The 23049-nt window shown below is 48.0% G+C and overlaps 1 protein-coding gene across 1 annotated transcript in view; it reads left to right on the forward strand.

Annotated features, from left to right (window-relative positions):
• Positions 1-23049, forward strand: part of vav2 (vav 2 guanine nucleotide exchange factor) — a 200422-nt gene that overhangs the window by 133883 nt on the left and 43490 nt on the right. The window contains exons 8-13 of the mRNA XM_078551281.1: positions 5804-5903; positions 10057-10152; positions 10579-10647; positions 18419-18505; positions 19496-19581; positions 20370-20502. Of these exons, the coding sequence (XP_078407407.1) occupies positions 5804-5903; positions 10057-10152; positions 10579-10647; positions 18419-18505; positions 19496-19581; positions 20370-20502 (571 nt within the window). The remainder of the gene's footprint in view (positions 1-5803; positions 5904-10056; positions 10153-10578; positions 10648-18418; positions 18506-19495; positions 19582-20369; positions 20503-23049) is intronic.

The raw sequence follows: 23049 nt of genomic DNA on the forward strand, positions 1-23049 counted from the left end.
TGTGAGATTCTCACTTCTAATTATTTCTGTGCAATCTCATGTTTACTCTAATTCCCAAATAATAAAAATATCGTTCCGGATGTGAGCAGAAAGGTTCCAAATAATAACTGCCAATTCTGAAATATTTAACACCTGCCAGTGTAGCAGCCTCTCAACAGCAGCTCAGCAGAGATTCAACAGACTAATTAAGAAATTCTGCTTTCCTTGCTTATGAGTCTAGCTGGATTCATTGATTTCCCAGTGTGGGTACAATCCGGGTTTTCCTCGGCTTTCACATTGAGAGGGATCTGATCAGAGTAGTATCCCGGTATTTCAAGTTACTTCACAGAACAAAACCCATAATTTCCCGATAAGAATCAGCCCCACTTCCGCAGTGAGAGTGAAATTGCCCATGAATCCGAGCCCAATCCCCACCCAAAGCCCACCAGCAAGTGTCCAGTGTGTCAGTGATAATCACTGACCATTGTCCAGTGGGCCAGTGTTAATTACTGACCATTGTCCAGTGGGCCAGTGTTAATTACTGACCATTGTCCAGTGGGCCAGTATTAATTACTGACCATTGTCCAGGGGGTCAGTGTTAATTACTGATCATTGCCCAGCGGGTCAGCGTTAATTACTGACCATTTTCCACTGAGTCACTGTTAATTACTGACCATTGTTGAGTGGGTTTATGTTTGTTAATTTCCAGTCATATTGACTACTGCAGTCATGAAGATGGTATTTCCTGGTGGAATAGGTGCCCTCAGGCACCCAGTCACTGCTCTTAAATGTAACGCTTGTCTACTTCTGCATATCTTGGTATGGGGGGTCGGGTATGGGATGGTGGGGAACAGTGTGATTGTGAGGTGGTGGCATAGTGGTAATGTCACTGGACTAATATTCCAGGGTAATGCTCTGGGGACATAGGTTCGAATCCTGCCACGGCAGATGGTGGGTTTTGAATTCAATAAAAATCTGGAATTAACAGTCTAATGATGACTATGAAACCATTGCCGATTGTTGTAAAAACCCATCTGGTTCACTAATGTCCTTTAGGGAAGGAAATCTGCCGTCCTTACCTGGCCTGGCCTACATGTGACTCCAGACCCACAGCAATGTGGTTGACTCTTAAAAGCCCTCTGAACAAGGGCAATTAAGGATTGGCAATAAATGTTGGCCTAGCCAGTGATGCCCACATCGCATGAATGAATTTTTTAAAAAAGCCCAATCTTGTCCAAATTCACACTCTTTCACAAACTGCCTTGTTTCAGAAACCAAATTTTGTTTTCGGAAATCTATTCTTTAGAATGAATGTTCATGCCTTCAGTGTTTAGTAAGTTTGAGCGGATGATTGAGCTCATGGTCAATTCTGACATGTGCCCTACTAAAGCCTCTCATCTCTCTTAGCCTAATTCTAAAATATGGTCTGTACTCGATTTAAGCGAATAGTTCAGGAAGCATCCACATGTAGTTCAATCTCACAGTGGAGGGGCTACAGGGACTGATAAGTCCTCCCAATCAATGCTCTACAGTGTGTAGCTGGAGCCATGCTGTGTATGTCAATGTACAGTTCAGGGTGTAGTAAGAATAATCTCAAAATGCTGGAAATCTGAAATAACAACAGAAAGCATCTGAGATAGGAAAGGGTTAAGCTTTGGGTAGTGGAGCATCGGACATGTTTGATATTCATATGTTAGCTGTGTGTTGTGTGGTGTGCGATTATCAAAGTATTTTTCCTGAATTTGAAACCAAAATCAAAGTGGCTGAATGCTCACTCAATGGTCTTAATCTAGTCACTAACCCCTTGAATACCATCAGATCACTTATCCAATAAGTAAAGAAGGGAATCATTTACTGTACCTCCCCTTGGAAGGCTGCTGTGCTCTGGGGCCCTGGAGGTTATGAACATACGAACAAGGAGCAGGAGTAGGCCCTTTGAGCCCACTCCACTTGGTCTGATAGTAACCTCAAATCTGTACCCCGTGTACCCCTGAGAGCCTTTCACTCCCTTGCTTACTAAGAACCTACCTAGCTCTGCCTGAAAAATATTCAAAGACTCTGCTTCCACCGCCTTTTGAGGAAGAGAGTTCCAAAGACTCATCGCCGTCTGAGAAAAATTTTCTCCTCAGCTCTTGTCTTAAATGGGCGACCCCTTGTTTTTAAACAATGACCGCTAGCTCTAGATTCTCCCACAAGAGGAAACATCCTCTCCACATTCACCCTGTCAAGACCCCTCAGGATCTTATATGTTTCAATCAAGTCACCTCTTACTCTTCTAAATTCCAGTGGATACAAGCCTAACGTGTCCAGCCTTTCCTCATAAGACAACCTGCCCATTCCTGGTATTAGTCTGGTAAACTTTGTCTGAACTGCTTCCAATGCATTTACATCCTTCCTCAAATAAAGAGACCAGTAGTGTACACAGTATTCCAAATGTGGTCTCATTAGTGCCCTGTACAACTGAAGCATAGCCTCCCTACTTTTGTATTCAATTCCACTTGCAATAAATGAAAACATTCTATTAGCTTTCCTAATTACCTGCTGTACCTGCATACTAGCCTTTTGAGATTCATGCACTAGGACACCCAGATCCCTCTGCATCTCAGAGCTCTGCAACATCTCACCATTTAGATAATAAGCTTCTCTTTTATTCTTCCTGCCAAAATGGACAATTTCACATTTTCCCACATTATACTCCATTTGCCAGATCTTTGCCCACTCACTTAACCTATCTATATCTTTTTGTAGCCTCCTTATGTCCTCTTTACAACTTACTTTCCTACCTATCTTTGGGTCATCAGCAAATTTGGCAACCATCCCATCCATCCTTTCATCCAAATCATTTATATAAATTGTAAACAGCTGAGGCCCCAGCACTGACCCCCTGTGGCAAGCCACTCATTACATCTTGCCAACCTGAAAAGACCCATTTATACCTACTCTCTGCTTCCTGTTAGCTAGTCAATCTTCTATCCATGCCAATATATTACCCCCTACACCATGAGCGTTCATTTTACACAATAACATTTGATGTGGCACTTTATCAAATGCCTTCTGGAAATCTAAGTACAGTACATCCACTGGCTCCCCTTAATCCACAGCACATGTTACTCCCTCAAAGAACTCCAGTAAGTTGGTTAAACGTGATTTCCCTTTCACAAAACCATTTTGACTCTGCCTGCTTACCTTGAACTTATCTTAAGTGCCCTGCTATAGCTTCTCTAATAATAGCTTCTCTAATAATAGCTTCTCTAATAATAGCTTCCAACATTTTCTCTATGACAGATGTTAAGCTAACTGGCCTGTAATGCCCTGCTTTCTGTCTCCCTTTTTGAATAATGGAGTTACATTTGCTATCTTCCAATCTATTGGGATCTTCCCCAAATCTAGGGAGTTTTGGAAAATTAAAACCAATGAATCAACTATCAAACTAGACACTTCTTTTAAGACCCGGGCACTTGTCAACCCGCAGCTCCATCAATTTACTCAGTACCACTTCCCTGGTAATTGTAATTTTCCTGAGTTCCTCCCTCTCTTCCATTTCCTGATTTATAGCTACTTCTAGGATGTTGCTTGTATCCTCTATAGTGAAGACTGATGCAAAATACCTGTTCAATTCATCTGCCATCTCCTTGTTTTCAATGATCAATTCTCCAGATTCATTTTCCATAGGACCAACGCTCACTTTGTTAACTCATTTCTTTTTAAAATATTTATAGAAACTTTTACTATCTGTTTTTATATTTCTGGCTAGCTTTCTCTCATACTCAAATTTTTCCCTCCTCATTAATTTTTTAGTCATCCTTTGCTGTTCCTTATATTCTGTCCAATCTTCTGGCCTTCCACCTGTCTTTGCACATTTATATGCTTTTTCTTTTAAGTTTGATACTATCTTTAACCTTTCTAGTTAACCACGCATGGTGTGTCCGTCCCTTGGGCTTTTTCTTACTCATTGGAATGTACCTATTCTGTACATTCTGAAACATCCCATTAATATTAGCCGCTGCATCTCTATTGACCTATCCCTTAATCTAATTTGTCAATTCACTGGTTTCCCTTTATCCACAGCACATGTTACTTCCTCAAAGATCTCCAATAAGTAGGTTAAACATGATTTCCCTTTCACAAAACCATGTTGACTCTGCCTGATTACCTTGAACTTATCCAAGTGCCCTGCTATAGCTTCTTTATTTATAGCTTCTAACATTTTCCCAATGACAGATGTTGAGCTAACTGGACTGTAATTTCCTGCTTTCTGTCTCCCTCCCTTTTTGAATAACGGAGTTACACTTGCTACCTTATTTAAGTTTAAAAACATGGTCCCAGTCTCACATTCCTCTCCCTCAAACTAAATGTAAAATTCATCATTAATTAATCCCATCTCATTGCACAATACCAGGTCTAGTATAGCCAGCTCTCTGGTTAGCTCCAGAACATGCTGTTCCAAGAAACTATCGTGAAAATATTCTGTAAACTCCTCATCTAGGTTACCTTTCCCCATCTGACTTTCCCAGTCTATAGGTAGATTAAAATCTCCCATGATTATTGCTGTGCCTTTCTGACAAACTCCCATTATTTCTTCCTTTTTGCTCCATTCTACCATGTGGTTACTGTTAGGGGGCCTGTACACAACTCCCACAAGTGACTTCTTGCCTTTACCATTTCTCATCTCTACCCAAACCGCTTCCACATTCTGGTTTCCTGAGCTTAGGTCATCCCCCTCTGTTGTGCTAATACCATCATTAATTAACAGAGCCACCCTACCACCTTTTCCTCACTTCCTGTCCTTCCTAAATATCCTGTATCCTTCAATATTAAGGTTCCAATCCACGTCCTCCTGCAGCCATGACTCCGTAATGGCTATCAAATCGTACTTATTTATTTCTATGTGCGCTCTCAGTTCGTTTTGTTATGAATGCTTCATGCATTCAGATACAAAGCCTTTAGTTTTAGCCTTTTATTCTTTTTATAACCTCTAGTCTCATCTGTTGATTTGTTGTTAGATTTGTACTCTGTATCCCTTCCTGTCACAGTCTGTTTTCATTTCCTGTAATATTGATAAACTGGAAATGGTCCTCTGTTCCTGCTAATTCTATGACTGCATGTATGTGTGTGCACGCAGGATTCAGGAGACATGAAATGTCATTGGAGCTGAGTGCACAGCCATGCATCTGTGTGTTTGGTGGTAGCTAATCTTTCTCAGTCTGCACATATCTGTGCAGGTGTGTCCACCAATGTGCCACAGTTATATGAAAACCCTATCTCAGCAGGCACTCCAGACAGTTCTGCCTCTCATTCCCCTACCCCTCCTCCTCCCCCTCCTCCTTCTCCCCTCTCCTTCTCCCCTCTCCTCCTCCCCTCCTCCTCTCCCCTCCTCCTCCCCTCCTCCCCCTCTCCCCTCCTCCCCCCCTCCCCATCTCCCCTCCTCCCCCATCCTCCCCTCCTCCTCCTCCCCTCCCCTTGTCCCTCCCCTCCTCCTCCCCCCTCCCCCTCCTCCTCCCCTCTCCTCCCTCCCCTCCTCCCCTCCCCTTCCCCCCATCTCCTCCTCCCCCTCCTCCCCTCCTCCTTCTCCCCCTCCTCCCCTCCTCTTCCTCCCCTCCTCCTCCCCTCCTCCTCCCTCCCTCCTCCTCCCCTCTCCTCCCCCACCCGCCTCTTCCCCCCGCCTCTTCCCCCCCCCGCCTCTTCCCCCCCCCGCCTCTTCCCCCCCCGCCACTTCCCACCCGCCTCTTCCCCCCCCGCCTCTTCCCCCCCCGCCTCTATTCCTCCCCTCCCCTCCCCCGTCATGCTCCCCGCTCCTCATTCCTTTCTGTATTTCTGATTGCAGGCTCCTTGTTTATGGGAAATATTGCAGCCAGATGGAAACTTCCCAAAAAACCTTGGACCAACTGATGGCATCCCGGGAAGAAATTCGCAGCAAAATTGAGGTAAATCAAACCACGAGAGGTCATTGGATGGGAGTGATACAGACATGATACAAGGGTGTGGGAATAATTCTTATGCTGTCTCCCTGACTCTCTCTCCTTGACTCTCTCTCTCTCTCTCCCTAACTTTCTCTTTCTCCCTGAGACAGCACCTTCCAAACCCACAACCACTATCATCTAGAAGTACAAGGGCAGCAGATAGATGGGAACACCACCATCTGGAAGTTCCCCTCCAAACCACTCACCATCCTGACTTGGAAATATGTCGCTGTTCCTTCACTGTCGCTGGGTCAAAATCCTGGAACTCCCTCCCTAGCAGCACTGTGGATGTACCTACACCACATGGACTGCAGCGGTTCAAGAAGGCAGCACCACCACCACCTCAAGGGCAACTATGGATGGGCAATAAATGCTGGCCCAGCCAGTGAAGCTCACATCCTGTGAATGAATAAAAAGAAATTCTCTCCCCCACACCGACTCTCTCTCTCTCTCTCTCCCCCCCCCACCGACTCTCTCTCTCTCTCTTCCCCCAGACTCTCTTTCTCTCTCCCCCGACTCTCTCTCTCTCACTCTCTCTCCACCCGCACCCCCCCTGCCGATCCTCTCTCTCTCCACCCCGATTCTCTCTCTCTCCCCCTCCAGATTCTCTCTCTCTCCCCCTGGACTCTGTCTCTCTCCCGCCCTCGACTCTCTCCCCTGCCCCCCCACCCCATCCCCTAACTCACTCTCTCCCTGACTCTTAAGTGAGTGGACAAAAACTTGGCAGATGGAATATACTGTGGGAAAATGTGAGGTTATGCACTTTGGCAGGAAGAATAGAGGAGCTGCATATTATTTAAATGGAGTAAGACTGCAGAAAGCTGGAGCACAGAGGGATTTGGGGCTCCTCATGCTTGAATCCCAAAAAGCTAACATACAAGTTCACCAGGTAATAGGGAAGGCTAATAGAATGTTGGCCTTTATTTCAAAGGGAATGGAGTATAAAAATAGGGAAGTCTTGCTAAAATTATACAAGGTACTAGTTAGACCACACCTAGAATATTGTGAACAGTTTTGGTCCCCTTATCTAAGGAAAGTTATACTGACGTTGGAGGCAGTCCAGAGAGGGTTCACTAGGTTGATCCTGGGTATGGAGGGATTTTCTTATGAGGACAGGTTGAGAATGTTGGGCCTGTACTCATTGGAGTTTAGAAGAATGAGAGGTGACCTTATTGAAACATATAAGATTCTTAGGGGGCTCAACAGGGCAGATGCTGAGAGGTTGTTTCCCCCTGTGGGAGAGTCTAGGACCAGAGGGCATAATCTCAGAGTAAGGGGGTGCCCATTTAAGACAGAGATGAGGAGGAATTTCTTCTATCTGAGGGTAGTGAATCTGTGGAATTCTTTACCGCAGAGGGCTGTAATGGTTGCTAAATATATTCAAGGCTGAGATAGACATTTTTAGTCAGTCAGGGAATCAAGGGTTATGGGGAAAAGGCAGGAAAGTAGAATTGTGGTTTATCAGATCAGTCATGATCTCATTGAATGGCGGAGCAGACTTGATGGGCCAATTGGCCTACTTCTGCTCCTACATCTTATGGTCGTATTGTGGTCTCTCTCTCTCCCTGACACACACTCTCTCTTTCTCTTTCTCTCTCTCTCTCTCTCTCTCGGTCTGCCCCTCTCTTCCTGCCTGTCTCTCCCTAGGTCAGTCTCTCTCTCTCCCCCTCGGTCGATCTCCCTCCCTCGGTCTGTCTCTCCCCCTCCCTTCCTCGGTCAGTCTCTCCCCCTCCCTCCCTCGGTCAGTCTCTCCCTCTCCTTCCCTCGGTCAGTGTCTCCCTCTCCTTCCCTCGGTCAGTGTCTCCCTCTCCTTCCCTCAGTCAGTCTCTCCCTCTCCTTCCCTCGGTCAGTCTCTCCCTCTCCTTCCCTCGGTCAGTCTCTCCCTCTCCTTCCCTCGGTCAATCTCTCCCTCTCCTTCCCTCGGTCAGTCTCTCCCTCAGTCGGTCTCTGTCTCTCTCTCTCTCCCTCGGTCTCTCTATCTCGGCCTCTCTCTCTCTCCCTCGGTCTCTCTCTCTCCCTCTCAGCCTCTCTCTCTCCCTCAGTCTCTCTCTCTCTTTCCTTCGCTGGGTCTCTCTCACGCTCTCTGCCTCCTCTTGCTCATGCGTGGCCTGTCTCGCTCGCGCACGCCCTGTCTCATTTGCTCTCCTATACAGAATATGAGTTGCTGATAGTTTCCTTGTCTAACTCTGTGATTCATAAGAACATAAGAAATAGGAACAGGAGTAGACCATTTGGGCCCCTTGAGCCTGCTCTGCCATTTAATAAGATCATGGCTGATGATCTTGTATTTCGAATTCCCCATTCCCATTTAACCCCAATAACCTTTGATTCCCTTGCCTAACAAGAATCTATCTACCTCTGTCTTAAAAATATTCAATGACCCCACCTCCACCGCCTTCTGAGGCAGAGAATTCCAAAATCGCACAACCCTCTGAGAGAAAAAATTTCTCCTCATCTCTGTCCTAAAAGAGTGACCCCTAATTTTAAATCAGTGCCCCCTAGTTCTGGACTCACCGACAAGAGGAAATATCCTTTCCACGTCCACCTTGTCAAGGCCGTTTAGGATCTTGTATACTTCAATCAAATCACCCCTCACTCTTCTAAACTCCAGTGGAAACAGGCCAACCTTTCCTCATAAGACAACCCACTCATTCCAGGTATCAATCTAATAAATCTCCTTTGAACCGCCTCCAATGCATTTACATCCTTCCCTAGATAAGGAGACCAAAACTGCATAGTATTCGAGATGCGATCTCACCAATGCCTTGTATAACTGAAGCATAACATATTTACTTTTATGTTCCATCCCTCTCATAATAAAGGAGAGCATTCCATTAGCCTTCTCAATTACTTGCTGTACCTGCATACTAACTTTTTGTGACTCATGTACTAGAACACCTAGATCCCTCTGCACCTCAGAATTATGCAGCCGTTCTCCATTTAAGTAATACTCTGTTTTTTTTGTTCTTCTTGCCAAAGTGAACTACTTCACATTTCCCCATATTAAACTCCATTTGCCAGATCTTTGCCCGCCCACTCAACCTATCTATATCCATCTGCAACCTCCTCATGTCCTCTTCACAACATACTTTCCTACCTATCTTTGTGTCATCTGCAAATTTAGCTACCATGTCTTCACTCCCTTCATCTAAGTCACTGATGTAAATCGCAAAAAGTTGAGGCCCCAGCACAGACCTCTGTGGGACTCCACTCATCACATCCTGCCAATCAGAAAAAGACCCATTTATGCATACTGTCTGCTATATGCCAGCCAGCCAATCTTCTATCCATGCTAACGTGTTACCCTGACACCATGCGCTTTTATTTTCTGCAATAATCTTTGATGTGGCACCTTATCAAATGCCTTCTGGAAATCCAAGTACAGTACGTCTACAGGCTGCCCTTTACCCACTGCGCATGTTACTCCTTCAAATAACTCCAATAAATTGGTTAAACATTTTACTTTCACAAAACCATGCTGATTCTTCCCAACTGCCTTGAGCTCTTCTAAGTGCCCAGCTATAACCTCCTTGATGATCGATTCTAATAACTTCCCCACGACAGACGGCAAGCTAACTGGCCTATATATAATTTCCTATTTTCTGCCTCCCTCACTTCTTGAATAGAGGGGTTATATTTGCTACTTTCCAATCTGATGGAACCTTTCCAGAATCTAGCGAATTTTGGAAAATTAACACCCAACGCATCTACTACCTCATTAGCCACCTCTTTTAAGATCCTAGGATGTAGTCTATTGGGACCCGGAGACTTGCCAGCCTGCAGCTCTATCGGGGCTCAGTTTGCTCAGTGCCGTTTCCCTAGTTATTTCAAATTCACCAGGTTCCTCTCTCCCGTTCACCTCCTGATTTGCAGCTATGGCTGGAATATTATTTGTATCCTCTGTAGTGAAGACAGAAGCAAAATATTTGTTCATTTCTTCCGCCATTTCCTTATTATCTACTATTAACTCCCCATTCTCACTCACTTTACTCATTCCCGCTCTCATTCAGCCACTAGGCAGTGGGATCCATTTTCAATTGAGAGAGTAACAAATGGCCCTTTATCCTCAACATTTCTGACTTGTGTTTCAATTAATATTTTTGTTTTCCTTGTGCAGGAGTGCACCCTGAAAGTTCAGGAAGGGAAATTTAAGCTGCAGGACCTGTTGGTTGTTCCCATGCAGCGAGTTTTAAAATATCACCTCTTGCTGAAAGTAAGTGTCAGCTGGAGCCAGGAACCTTAAGCATGGGTCCGGGGTCCGGGCGAGGGGGGCGGGTCCGAGGTCGGGGCTGAGGGGGGCGGGGCCGAGGGGGGCGTGGCCGAGGTCGGGGCTGAGGGGGGCGGGGCCTAAGTCGGGGCCGAGGGGGGCGGGCCGAAGTCGGCGGGTCCGAGGTCGGGGCCGAGGGGGGCGGGGCCGAGGTCGGGGCGAGGGGGCGTGGCCGAGGTCGCGGCGAGGGGGCGGGTCCGGAGCAGCATCCTCTGTGGTACTCGGAATAAGTTGCTGTGATGGACCGAATCTGTCGTCCAGGATCCCCCCCCCCCCGCCAAGACCGTGTTGTTGTTTATTATTCAGTGAAACAGCTCAATCTCCTCACTCGGCGTCGCTGTAAACTCAGAATGTGTCTTGTTTCATCCCTAGGAGCTGCTGAGTCACTCAAATGACCGTCCCGAGAAAGAGCAACTGAAGGAGGCTCTGGAGGCAATGCAGGTGAGGGCCCTGGAGGGAGAGCACCGCCGGTCTCTTTGGGACGCTGCAGACTCTATCTTCCAGATTTAAACAGAGCGAAATTTGAACCTGATTCTGAAATTCTCAGCGAATGCTGTTCACATTTCCCGTTTCTTAGTGTGAATTTTTAAAAATAAATATTTTGGTTATATAAAGAAAACATAAGTACGCATGAACATAAGAAATAGGAACAGGAATAGGCCATTCAGCCCCTCGAGTCTGCTCCACCATTCGATTCGATCATGGCTGATCTTGTGTTTCGATTTCCACATTCCCATCTAACCCCGATAACCTTTGATTCCCTTGCCTAACAAGAATCTATCTACCTCTGCCTTAAAAAATGACCCCAATTCCACCATCTTCTGAGGCAGAGAGTTCCAAAGACGCACAACCCTCAGAGAAAAAATTTCTCCTCATCTCTGTCCTAATTTTAAAACAGTGCCCCCCCTAGCTCTGGACTCACCCACAAGAGGAAACATCCTTTCCACGTCCACCTTGTCAAGGCAGTTCTGGATCTTGTACACTTCAATCAAATCACCCCTCACTCTTCTAAACTCCAGTGGAAACAAGCCCAGTTTGTCCAACCTTTCTTCATAAGACAACCCACTCATTCCAGGTATCAATCTAGTAAACCTCCATTGAACCGCCTCCAATGCATTTACATCCTTCCATAGATAAGGAGACCAAAACTGCACACAGTATTTGATATGCTGTCTCACCAATGCCCTGTATAACTGAAGCATAATATCCTTACTTTTATGTTCAATCCCTCACATAATAATGGATAGATTTCTATTAGCCTTCTTAATTACTTGCTGTACCTGCATACTAACTTTTTGTGACTCATGCACTAGAACACCTAGATCCATCTGCACCTCAGAATTCTGCAGTTGCTCACGTTTACTTTTTTATTCTTCCTGCCAAAGTGAACTTCAGATTTTCCCACATTGTACGTCAACTGCCAGATTTTTGTCCAGTCACTCAAACTATCTATATCCGTCTGCAAACACATGTCCTCTTCACAGCCTACTTTCCTACCTATCTATGTGTCATCTACAAATTTAGCTACCATGCCTTCGCTCCCTCATCTAAGTCATTGATATAAATGTAAAAAGCTGAGGCCCCAGCACAGGCCTCTGTGGGACTCCACTCATCACATCCTGTTAATCAGAAAAAGACCCATTTATGCATACTCTCTGCTTTCTGCCAGCCAGCCAATCTTCTATCCATGCTAATATATCAACCCCTTCACCATGTGCTTTTCTTTTCCACAATAACCTTTGCTGTGGCACCTTATCAAATGCCTTCTGGAAATCCAAGTACAGCACGTCTACAGACTCCCCTTTATCCACAGCACATGTTTCTCCTTTAAAGAACTCCAATAAATTGGTTAAACATGGTTTCCCTTTCAGAAAACCATGCTGACTCTTCCTGATTACCTTGAGTTTCTCTAATTGCCCAGCTGTAACATCTATAATGATCGAAACTAACAGCTTCCCCACGACAGACGTCAAGCTAACTGGCCGATAGTTTCCTGTTTTTTGCCTCCCTCGCTTCTTGAATAGAGGTGTTATATTTGCTACTTTCCAGTCTAATGGAATCTTTCCAGAACCTAGTGAATTTTGGAAAATTAACACCAATGCATCTACTACCTCACTCACCACCTCTTTTAAGACCCTAGGATGTAGTCCATTGGGACCCGGAGACTTGCCAGCCTGCAGCTCCATCAGTTTGCTCAATAGCACTTCCCTAGTGATTGTAATTTCATCAAGTTCCCCTCTCCCACCTCCTGATTTGCAGCTATTACTGGAATGTTTTTTGTATTCTGTATAGTGAAGATAGAAGCAAAACATTTGTTTATTCCAACTGTCATTTCCTTATTATCTACTATTAACTCCCCACTGTCATCCCCTAGAGGACTAACACTCAGTTTACTTATTCTTTTCCTTTTTAAATACCTTTAAATACTCTTGCTATCCGTTTTTACATTTCTAGCTAGCTTCATCTCATACTCTAATTTCTTTCTCCTGATCAACCTTTAAGTCATTCTCTGCCGTTCTTTATATTATGACCAATCATCTGACCTGCCACTCATCTTTGCGCAGTTGTGTGTTTTTCCTTAAGTTTGATGCTTCCCTTAACATCTTTAGCTAACCATGGTTGGTGGGCTTTAGAATTTTTCTTTATAGTAGGAATGTACTTATTCTGAAATATCCCCTTAAATGTCTGCCAGTGCTTCTCTTGATCTATTCCCTCGTCTAGTTTCCCAGTTCACTTCGGCTAGCTCAGCTTTTCAGCTTTCATCCCCACATAGTTGCCCTTATTTAAGTTCAAAATACTAGTCTGAGACCCACTCTTCCTCCTTTCAAACTGGATATATAATTCAGTCATATTGTGGTTGCTGCTACCTAGGGTGTCTTTATTCTGAGGTCATTAATTAATTCCGTCACATTACACAACACTAAGTCTAATATAACCTGCTCTCTGGTTGGTTCCAGAACATGCTGCTCTAAGAAACTATCTCAAAAGCATTCTAAGAACTCCTCATCCAGGCTACTACTGACAATCTTATTTTTCCATTTTATATGTAGATTAAAATCCCCCACAATTATTGCTGTCTCTTTATCACAAGCACCCAATATTTCTCCTTGTGTACTTTGTCCTACACTATGGCTACTGTTAGGAGGCCTGTAGACCACTCCCTTGAGTGATTTCTTTCCCCTACTATTCCTCATCTCCACCCAAACCGATTCTACATCCTGACCTCCTGAACCAATGTCATCTCTAGCTATTGTACCAATGCCCTCTTTGATTAACAGTACTACCCCTCCACTTTTACTTCGCTTCCTATTTTTCTTGAATGTCATATACCCCTCAATATTCGGGACCCAATCCTTGTCATCCTGCAGCCATGTCTCTATCAGATCATATTTATTTACTTCAATGTGGACCATCAATTCGTTTACTTTGTTATGAATGCTGCGTGCATTCAGATACCGAGCCTTCTGTTTTGTCTTTTTGTTACCTTTGTAACATATAATTATGACTACGGGTGAATTCTTAGGTTTTTTTCTCTCTGTCCCTTCCTGCTACTCTCTGACTCTCATTTCCCATAACACTATTATGATCTCCTGCCTTGAGTCTACCCCTTGATTTGCTGCATCTACCCAAACTTGATCGCTCACCCCCCTTTATTTAGTTTAAGGCCCTCTCTATCTCCCTAGTTAAGCAGCTCACTAGAACAATGTTCTGAGCCCGGTTCAGGTTAGACCGTCCCAACAGTACAGCTCCCACTTTCCCCAGTACTGGTGCCAGTGCCCCACAAACCAGAACCCACTTCTCCCACACCAGTCTTTGAGCAACACATTCATTTCTCTAATCTTATTTGCCCTATGCCAATTTGCATGCGGCTCAGGTAATCCTAGCTCCTCATACTGACAATGCAGAGCCTCCTTCCTTGTCCTGCCTATGTCCTTTGTATCTACATGAACCACAACAACTGGATCCTCCCCCTCCCACTGCAAACCCCTTTCCAACCCTGAGCAGATGTCCTAAACCCTGGCATTGGATGGGCAACACAGCCATTTGGTGTCTCGCTCTTTGCTGCAGAGAACGGTGTCAATCCTCCTCACTATACTACCCCCTACTACCACTACATTCCTTTTTGCTCCCCTCGCTTGAACAGCTTTCTGTACCATAGTGCCATGGCCAGCCTGCTCATCCACCTTGCAGACTTCACTTTCACCTACGCAGGTTGTGAACACCTCAAACCTGTTTGACAATTGCTAAGGCTGAGGCTCCTCCACTACTGTCTGCTTGGTCCCATTACCTGCCTCACTGACAGTCACGTCCTCCTGTCCCTCACTGCTGACCAAAACAGATGACCCTCTTCTAAAAGGTGTGACTGTCTTCTGGAACAACGTATCCAGGTATTTTTCCCCCTTCCTTATGTTGTGCAGTACCTGTGGTTCGGCTTCCAGATCAATAATCCTGATCCAGAATTCCTCAAGCTGCTTACACTTCCTGCAGACATGTTTGTCACAGATCACCCTGGTATCCTAAAGCTCCCACTTTCCACAGCTGCAACATAACACCTGTTCTGCCATTGTTACTTATGTTACTTAGTTAATTAAATTACTTTCTTAATTAATTTAGAATAATTCCTACGTACAGTATAATTTGCTGTGTTTATTAAAAGCTTGTACCACCTACAACTAAAAGTGATATGTTACATAATTACACAGGTGCATGTTTTAATCATTTTATTTTATTTTCAAGTTTTTATTTATTTATTTATGTTTATTTATTTTAATTAAAAAACCCTACTATTCCCTGTATTCTTTGCTTTTGCTATTACGAAAACCTTACAGTTACCAATAAATTGTTCCAGTACTTCAAAGATGAAAGAGCAAAGCAAGTAACATACTTACTAACCAATCACTTACCCAGTTCCCAGTATGATGTCACACATGATTTCTCCAAATCTTGCCAGTCCACTGAGACGCACCTTCAGCAGCAGCTTTATCGCTCGCTCTTGCTCCTTCTCACTCTCTTTTATCTCCCAGCTCCGCTCTCGCTCCTTCTCCCTCTCTTTTATCTCCCAGCTCCGCTCTTGCTCCTTCTCACTCTCTTTTATCTCCCAGCTCCGCTCTCGCTCCTTCTCACTCTCTTTTATCTCCCAGCTCCGCTCTCGCTCCTTCTCACTCTCTTTTATCTCCCAGCTCCGCTCTCGCTCCTTCTCCCTCTCTATCTCCCAGCTCCGCTCTAGCTCCTTCTCACTCTCTTTTATCTCCCAGCTCCGCTCTCGCTCCTTCTCACTCTCTTTTATCTCCCAGCTCCGCTCTCGCTCCTTCTCACTCTCTATCTCCCAGCTCCGCTCTCGCTCCTTCTCCCTCTCTTTTATCTCCCAGCTCCGCTCTCGCTCCTTCTCACTCTCTTTTATCTCCCAGCTCCGCTCTGGCTCCTTCTCACTCTCTTTTATCTCCCAGCTCCGCTCTCGCTCCTTCTCACTCTCTTTTATCTCCCAGCTCCGCTCTCGCTCCTTCTCCCTCTCTTATATCTCCCAGCTCCGCTCTCGCTCCTTCTCCCTCTCTTTTATCTCCCAGCTCCGCTTTTGCTCCTTCTCGCGCTTTTTTTATCTCTCGCTCCTCTCTCACTCTCTCTCGAGCTCTTTTATCTCCCGGTTCCTCTCTTGCTCCTTTTCTCACTCTTTTATCTCCCAGCTCCTCTCTCACTCCTCCTCGCGCTTCTTTTTCTCCCAGCTCCACTCTCGTTCCTTCTTGCACTCTTTTTTTCTCCTGGCTCCTTCTCGCGCTGTTTTTTCTGCTGGCACCTTCTCGCGTTCTTTTATCTCCCGGCTCCTCTCTCGCTTTTTTTATCTCCTGCTCCTTCTCTCACTCCTTTTTGCACTCTTTTATCTCCCGGCTCCTCCCTCGATCCTACTCGCTCTTTTATCCCCCAGCTCGTCACTTATTCCTTCTCACGCTCTTTTATCTCCCGGCTAATGCAAACATCCTGTCATATTTGATAATCTGTACCTTTGACATTATTGGTGCCTTTAAGACTTCAGTATGAGGCAGTGGATTGGTCAGTCAATAAATGCCCAGTTCTAAATCGCACACAGGCAGATGCGTGCATGCATAGGCACAGGCACACGCTGACATACTGTTATGACACCCCCCCGCACCCCCACCAAAGTGAGGTTCCCCAAAGTTGTTGATCCAGATGAGACCCACCAATTTGGGTCTGGCTGGGATACCCTCAACTTGTTATGCGCCGGGTGAGGAGGGATGAACTGGCTCCCTGTCTTTATTCAGCACCCCCCATCCCCTCTCTGGTGGTCGCAACGAGTTTTAATCTAAAAAGGATCCCTTTCGCGGATACCTTTTTCCCAAACCCAGTTGTCCTGGTTTTGAAGGAGCCAATTTGATCAGACTCCCATGAGTTAAAGGTAACAATAAGTTTATTAACCACTAAAGGCAAGAAAGGATAAAACACATGCATACACAGTCATACAGGTTAAAAGTAAGAAATTAGCTCGACGTAAGTGAACATATATCCATATATATATAAAAAAAGGGTATACGGAACAATCCTTGACTCGTAGGGAGTAGGCGATTGAGCGTTGCGGCTGTTGCAATTCAAGATTCCAGTAGAATTGACTCCGGTAGACGAATAGTCAGATTCGAGGTTCTAGTAGAGTTGACTGGTAGATGAATAGTCGGATTTCAGGTTCCAGTAAAGTTGAATTCGGTAGAGAGGGAGAGAGATCAGGATACCTGTAAGATGGCGATTTGCAGGGGTACTGTATGTGGCTGTTACTCCTGAGTCAAACTTCCAGCACTTGCTCTCTCTCAGAACACCCACCAACAGACAGACACTGAGACAGCTTTTCAGCTCATTTTTAACCCCTTCTTTGTATATTCCAAGTGGGAAGCGAATTCACAGATCTGTCTGGGCAGTGCTCACAGGATTCCTTGATGGAATGATACTCATCTCCTATTATGTCCCATTGTCTCTACCAGAGGGAGCAATTAGTTTCTGGATCTCTTTAGAAGTACTTGTCTGGCAACAGGGTGGGGTTCCATTACCTCTCAGGGAGTCACCCTGCAGCATTCCAGCCAGTGGGTTGTGTGCATTTTTAAAAACTCAGGCCTTATTTTTAAAGTCCAATATTTCCGGATACATTTCGGTGTTTTTCCTTCATTACCCTGACAACACATAGACACAGTCTCACACACACACACAACTCACATACAGGCAGACATGCACACACAACACACACACAGGCAGACACACACACACAGGCAGACAAACACAGGCAGATGCACGCAGACAGACGCACACACAGGCAGGCACACTCACAAACACAGGTAGACACAGACACACACACACATACATGGCTCCATCTATTTGGGAATAACTGATTTCACTTTGTGTTAATTTTGGCCTCAGTGCCCCAGTTTAGGTAGCTGATTAAGTGCCTGTTGTAGGGTGTTGGATGCTATTTGGTTTCTTAATGAAGTCTTCATAGTCTTAAGTAGGTTAACAGTCTGGATTTATTAACTACAAGGACTATGTAGCTATATACTGTAAAAGGTTCAAGCTAAGAGCTGTCTCCGTGCTTGCTGGTACACGTGGCTCAGTCCCACACTACACTGACCCCTAGGTGTGGGCCATGTGCCCTCTTACATCACTGTGTGGGTGGTACTGTACTCAGTCACACATTAACCCTGTATGTGCCAGACCGTTATATTGCATGAGAGCCCGGATTAGGTTCGCAGTGATGCACCATGGTCAAATATCCAGCCATACTTGCTGCCGGGGTTCACACATGAAATATGACCCTTTGGATAAGGAGCTGTACAGTCGGGTGCTGCCTGTGAAATGCTAACCCAGCCAGAAATAACACTGAAGGAAAGAGGGAGCAGGAAGAAGTTATTAACAAAGACTTAGGGCAAGAGTTTAGTTCATTCAAAACCCACCCACTTGCACGAGTTAAAATCGAGCCAATTGACTGCAGTTGGCCAGTCCATGTCAATTAGGCGTACAAGATGGCCACCTAGGCCTCATGATTGGGACTGTAGTCAGACCACATGTAACACAGAGCTGGGAACTGGCAGAATTTGGACAAAAATGGAAACAGGTCAGAACATTGAGGGCCAGATTCATGTCAGGGCATAGCTCAGTTTCTTAGCAGGGAGAGCTGCTGAGGCTGCTGTGTGAAGTGACTGTGAGAGTTGTTCCATTGCAGGATTTAGCGATGTACATCAATGAAGTTAAGAGAGACAACGAGACCCTGAAGAAGATCTCGGAATTCCAATGTTCGATAGAGAATCTGGTGAGCAGGGACTCTGTGATACAATGATGAGTACGCATTCACTTACTGACCCCTCATTAACACCCCACTCACCACTCACCGACCCCGGGCATAGCCCCCCGTGGACCCCGGGCACAGCACCCTCCCCGCGGACTCCGGGCACAGCCTCCCCGCACTGACCCTGGGCACAGCCCCGCCGCACCGACCCCGGGCACAGCCCCGCCGCACCGACCCCGGGCACAGCCCCGCCGCACCGACCCCGGGCACAGCCCCGCTGCACCGACCCCGGGCACAGCCCCGCCGCACCGACCCCGGGCACAGCCCCGCCGCACATACCCCGGGCACAGCCCCCCCGCACCGACCCCGGGCACAGCCCCCCCCGCACCGACTCAGGGCACAGCCCCCTCCGCCCCCGGGCACAGTCTTTCACTTTTTTATTCATTCATGGGATGTGGGCTTCTTTAGCTGTTGCCCATATCCTAATTGCCCTTGTTCAAGGGTCAACAACATTGCTGTGGGTCTGGAGTCACATGTAGGCCAGACCAGGTAAGGACAGCAGATTTCCCTCCCTAAAGAGCATTAGTGAACTAGATGGACTTTTACAACAATCAACAATGGTTTCATGGTCATCATTAGACTTTTTAATTCCAGATTTTTATTGAATTCAAATTCCACCATCTGCCATGGCAGGATTCAAATCCGGGTCCCCAGAGCATTACCCTGGGTCTCTGGATTACTTGGTCCAGCGACAATACCACCACGCCATCACCACAGCTCCTCACTGACCCTCCACTGACCCTAGGCACAGCCCATCAGTGATCTCTTACTGACCCCGGGCATTGGCCTCACGCCGAACCCAAACTGAGTTCAATGATTCACTTCCCAGTGTAAAGGCCGCATAGAGTGCCCGCTAATAGAGAGTGCGTAGAGCAACAGTAGGAAATCAGGGGCTGGCACGTCTGCGGGGAGTGTCAATATTGGGTTTATCACAGACTTGCTTTGTTTTTACAGCAAACATCGCTGGCAAATTATGGGAGGCCGAAGATTGATGGAGAATTGAAAGTCTGTTCCACGGTTAATAGAACAAAACAGGATCGGTGTGTATACCAGAGGTCGAAGGTCAGAGTGCTGAGATGCACCAGGTTAAAGGTTGAGGTGTTCATCTGCTTGTAGCCGGGGTTCAATGTTGACTGGCCCGTGTTCTGATGGAGCTTGCGGAGCTGAAATTAGGCCTCACCTGGGGAGTGGGATTTATAAATTCTCATGGGGCCCTGTAGTGGATTGTATGAGGGACTCCTTCAAAAAAAGACAGACTTGCATTTCTATAGCATCAACCTCAGAATATCTCAAATCCATTCACCACTGAGAGTCAGTGTGTGTGGGACCCGTACCCCAGTGAGTGTCAGTGTGTGTGGAACCCATACCCCAGTGAGAGTCAGTGTGTGTGGGACCCGTACCCCAGTGAGAGTCAGTGTGTGTGGGACCCGTACCCCAGTGAGAGTCAGTGTGTGTGGGACCCATACCCCAGTGAGAGTCAGTGTGTGTGGGGCCCGTACCCCAGTGAGAGTCAGTGTGTGTGGGACCCGTACCCCAGTGAGAGTCAGTGTGTGTGGGACCCGTACCCCAGTGAGAGTCAGTGTGTGTGGGACCCGTACCCCAGTGAGAGTCAGTGTGTGTGGGACCCGTACCCCAGTGAGAGTCAGTGTGTGTGGGACCCGTACCCCAGTGAGTGTCAGTGTGTGTGGGGCCCATACCCCAGTGAGAGTCAGTGTCTTTAGGAGAGGTGGGCAGGTTGCCAGAGTTAGAAATGAAGCACCAATGTCTTGTTTGTGTTTTTACGATGCTGCAGCTATAATTTGCTGCAATATTGCTGTTTGTGTTCCAGGTACCTGTTCCTCTTCGATAAGGCAGTGATTGTCTGCAAGAGGAAAGGCTACAGCTATGAACTGAAAGAGACGATCGATCTACAGTCTCATAAAGTGACTGATGACCCAATGAATAACAAGGATTTGAGAAAGGTAACTGTACTGGACGTGAATTCCTGACTCAGACGCACAGACTTTACATAACTGCAAAATACCGGGGAAGTGAAATTTCTCAATCAAGGCCTGTGTTTCACAAGCTTAATGTCTTTCTGGATGATGGTGTGAGCAACTGAGAGTGAGTGAGCGTTGAGGAGGTGTGAGTGAGTGAGCAAGCGTTGGGGGAGTGTGGGCAAGTGAGCGTTGAGGAGGTGTGAGTGAGTGAGCAAGCATTGGGGGAGTGTGAGTGAGCGAGCGTTAGGGGAGTACAAGGGAGCATTGGGGGAGTGTGAGCGAGTGAGCGTTGGGGGAGTGTGGGCGAGTGAGCGTTGGAGGAGTGTGGGCGAGTGAGCGTTGGGGGAGTGTGAGCGAATGAGTGTTGGGGGAGTGTGAGCGAGTGAGCGTTGGGTGAGTGTGAGCGAGTGAGCGTTGGGGGAGTGTGAGCGAGTGAGCGTTGGGGGAGTGTGAGCGAGTGAGCGTTGGGGGAGTGTGAGCGAGTGAGCGTTGGGGGAGTGTGAGCGAGTGAGCGTTGGGGGAGTGTGAGCGAGTGAGCGTTGGGGGAGTGTGAGTGAGTGAGCGTTGGGGGAGTGTGGCGAGTGAGCGTTGGGGGAGTGTGAGCGAGTGAGGGAATGTTGGGGGAGTGTGAGCGAGTGAGCGTTGGTTGGGGGAGTCTGGGCGAGTGAGCGTTGGGGGAGTGTGAGTGAGTGAGCGTTGGGGGAGTGTGGCGAGTGAGCGTTGGGGGAGTGTGAGCGAGTGAGGGAATGTTGGGGGAGTGTGAGCGAGTGAGCGTTGGTTGGGGGAGTGTGGGCGAGTGAGCGTTGGGGGAGTGCGGGCGAGTGAGCGTTGGGGGAGTGTGGGCGAGTGAGCGTTGGGGGAGTGTGGGCGAGTGAGCGTTGGGGGAGTGTGGGTGAGTGAGCGTTGGTTGGGGGAGTGTGAGCGAGTGAGCGTTGGTTGGGGGAGTGTGAGTGAGTGAGCGTTGGGGGAGTGTGGGCGAGTGAGCGTTGGTTGGGGGAGTGTGAGCGAGTGAGCGTTGGGGGAGTGTGGGCGAGTGAGCGTTGGGGGAGTGTGGGCGAGTGAGTGTTGTTTGGGGGAGTGGGAGCGAGTGAGCGTTGGTTGGGGGAGTGTGAGCGAGTGAGCGTTGGGGGAGTGTGGGCGAGTGAGCGTTGGGGGATTGTGGGCGAGTGAGCGTTGGGGGAGTGTGGGCGAGTGAGCGTTGATTGGCGGAGTGTGAGCGAGTGAGCGTTGGTTGGGGGAGTGTGAGCGAGTGAGCATTGGGGGAGTGTGGGCGAGTGAGCGTTGGGGGAGTGTGGGCGAATGAGCGTTGAGGGAGTGTGAGCGAGTGAGCATTGGTTGGGGGAGTGCGGGCGAGTGAGCGTTGGTTGGGGGAGTGCGGGCGAGTGAGCGTTGGGGGAGTGCGGGCGAGTGAGCGTTGGGGGAGTGCGGGCGAGTGAGCGTTGGGGGAGTGCAGGCAAGTGAGCGTTGGGGGAGTGCGGGCGAGTGAGCGTTGGGGGAGTGCGGGCGAGTGAGCGTTGGGGGAGTGTGGGCGAGTAAGCGTTGGGGGAGTGTGGGCGAGTGAGCGTTGGTTGGGGGAGTGTGAGCGAGTGAGCGTTGGGGGAGTGTGGGCGAGTGAGCGTTGGGGGAGTGTTGCCGAGTGAGCGTTGGTTGGGGGAGTGTGAGCGAGTGAGCGTTGGTTGGGGGAGTGTGAGCGAGTGAGCGTTGGGGGAGTGTGGGCGAGTGAGCGTTGGGGGAGTGTGGGCGAGTGAGCGTTGGTTGGTGGAGTGGGAGCGAGTGAGCGTTGGTTGGGGGAGTGTGAGCGAGTGAGCGTTGGGGGAGTGTGGGCGAGTGAGCGTTGGGGGAGTGTGGGCGAGTGAGCGTTGGGGGAGTGTGGGCGAGTGAGCGTTGGTTGGGGGAGTGTGAGCGAGTGAGCGTTGGTTGGGGGAGTGTGAGCGAGTGAGCGTTGGTTGGGGGAGTGTGAGCGAGTGAGCATTGGGGGAGTGTGGGCGAGTGAGCGTTGGGGGAGTGTGGGCGAGTGAGCATTGGGGGAGTGTGAGCGAGTGAGCATTGGTTGGGGGAGTGCGGGCGAGTGAGCGTTGGTTGGGGGAGTGCGGGCGAGTGAGCGTTGGGGGAGTGTGGGCGAGTGAGCGTTGGGGGAGTGCAGGCGAGTGAGCGTTGGAGGAGTGCGGGCGAGTGAGCGTTGGGGGAGTGCGGGCGAGTGAGCGTTGGGGGAGTGCGGGCGAGTGAGCGTTGGGGGAGTGCGGGCGAGTGAGCGTTGGGGGAGTGCGGGCGAGTGAGCGTTGGGGGAGTGCGGGCGAGTGAGCGTTGGGGGAGTGCGGGCGAGTGAGCGTTGGGGGAGTGCGGGTGAGTGAGCGTTGGGGGAGTGCGAGTGAGTGAGGGAACGTTGAAGGAGTGCGAGCGAGTGAGTGAGGGAACGTTGAGGGAGTGTGAGTGAGCGAGCGTTGGGGGAGTGTGAATCCTGACTCTGTTCTCTGTCAGGCTCCTCAGCTCTGGGACTGGCAGAAAACAACTAACTCTGTCCAGAATGGG

Source organism: Cetorhinus maximus, chromosome 10 (genome assembly GCF_964194155.1).
Source record: "Cetorhinus maximus chromosome 10, sCetMax3.hap1.1, whole genome shotgun sequence".
NCBI classification, from domain to species: Eukaryota; Metazoa; Chordata; class Chondrichthyes; order Lamniformes; family Cetorhinidae; genus Cetorhinus; species Cetorhinus maximus.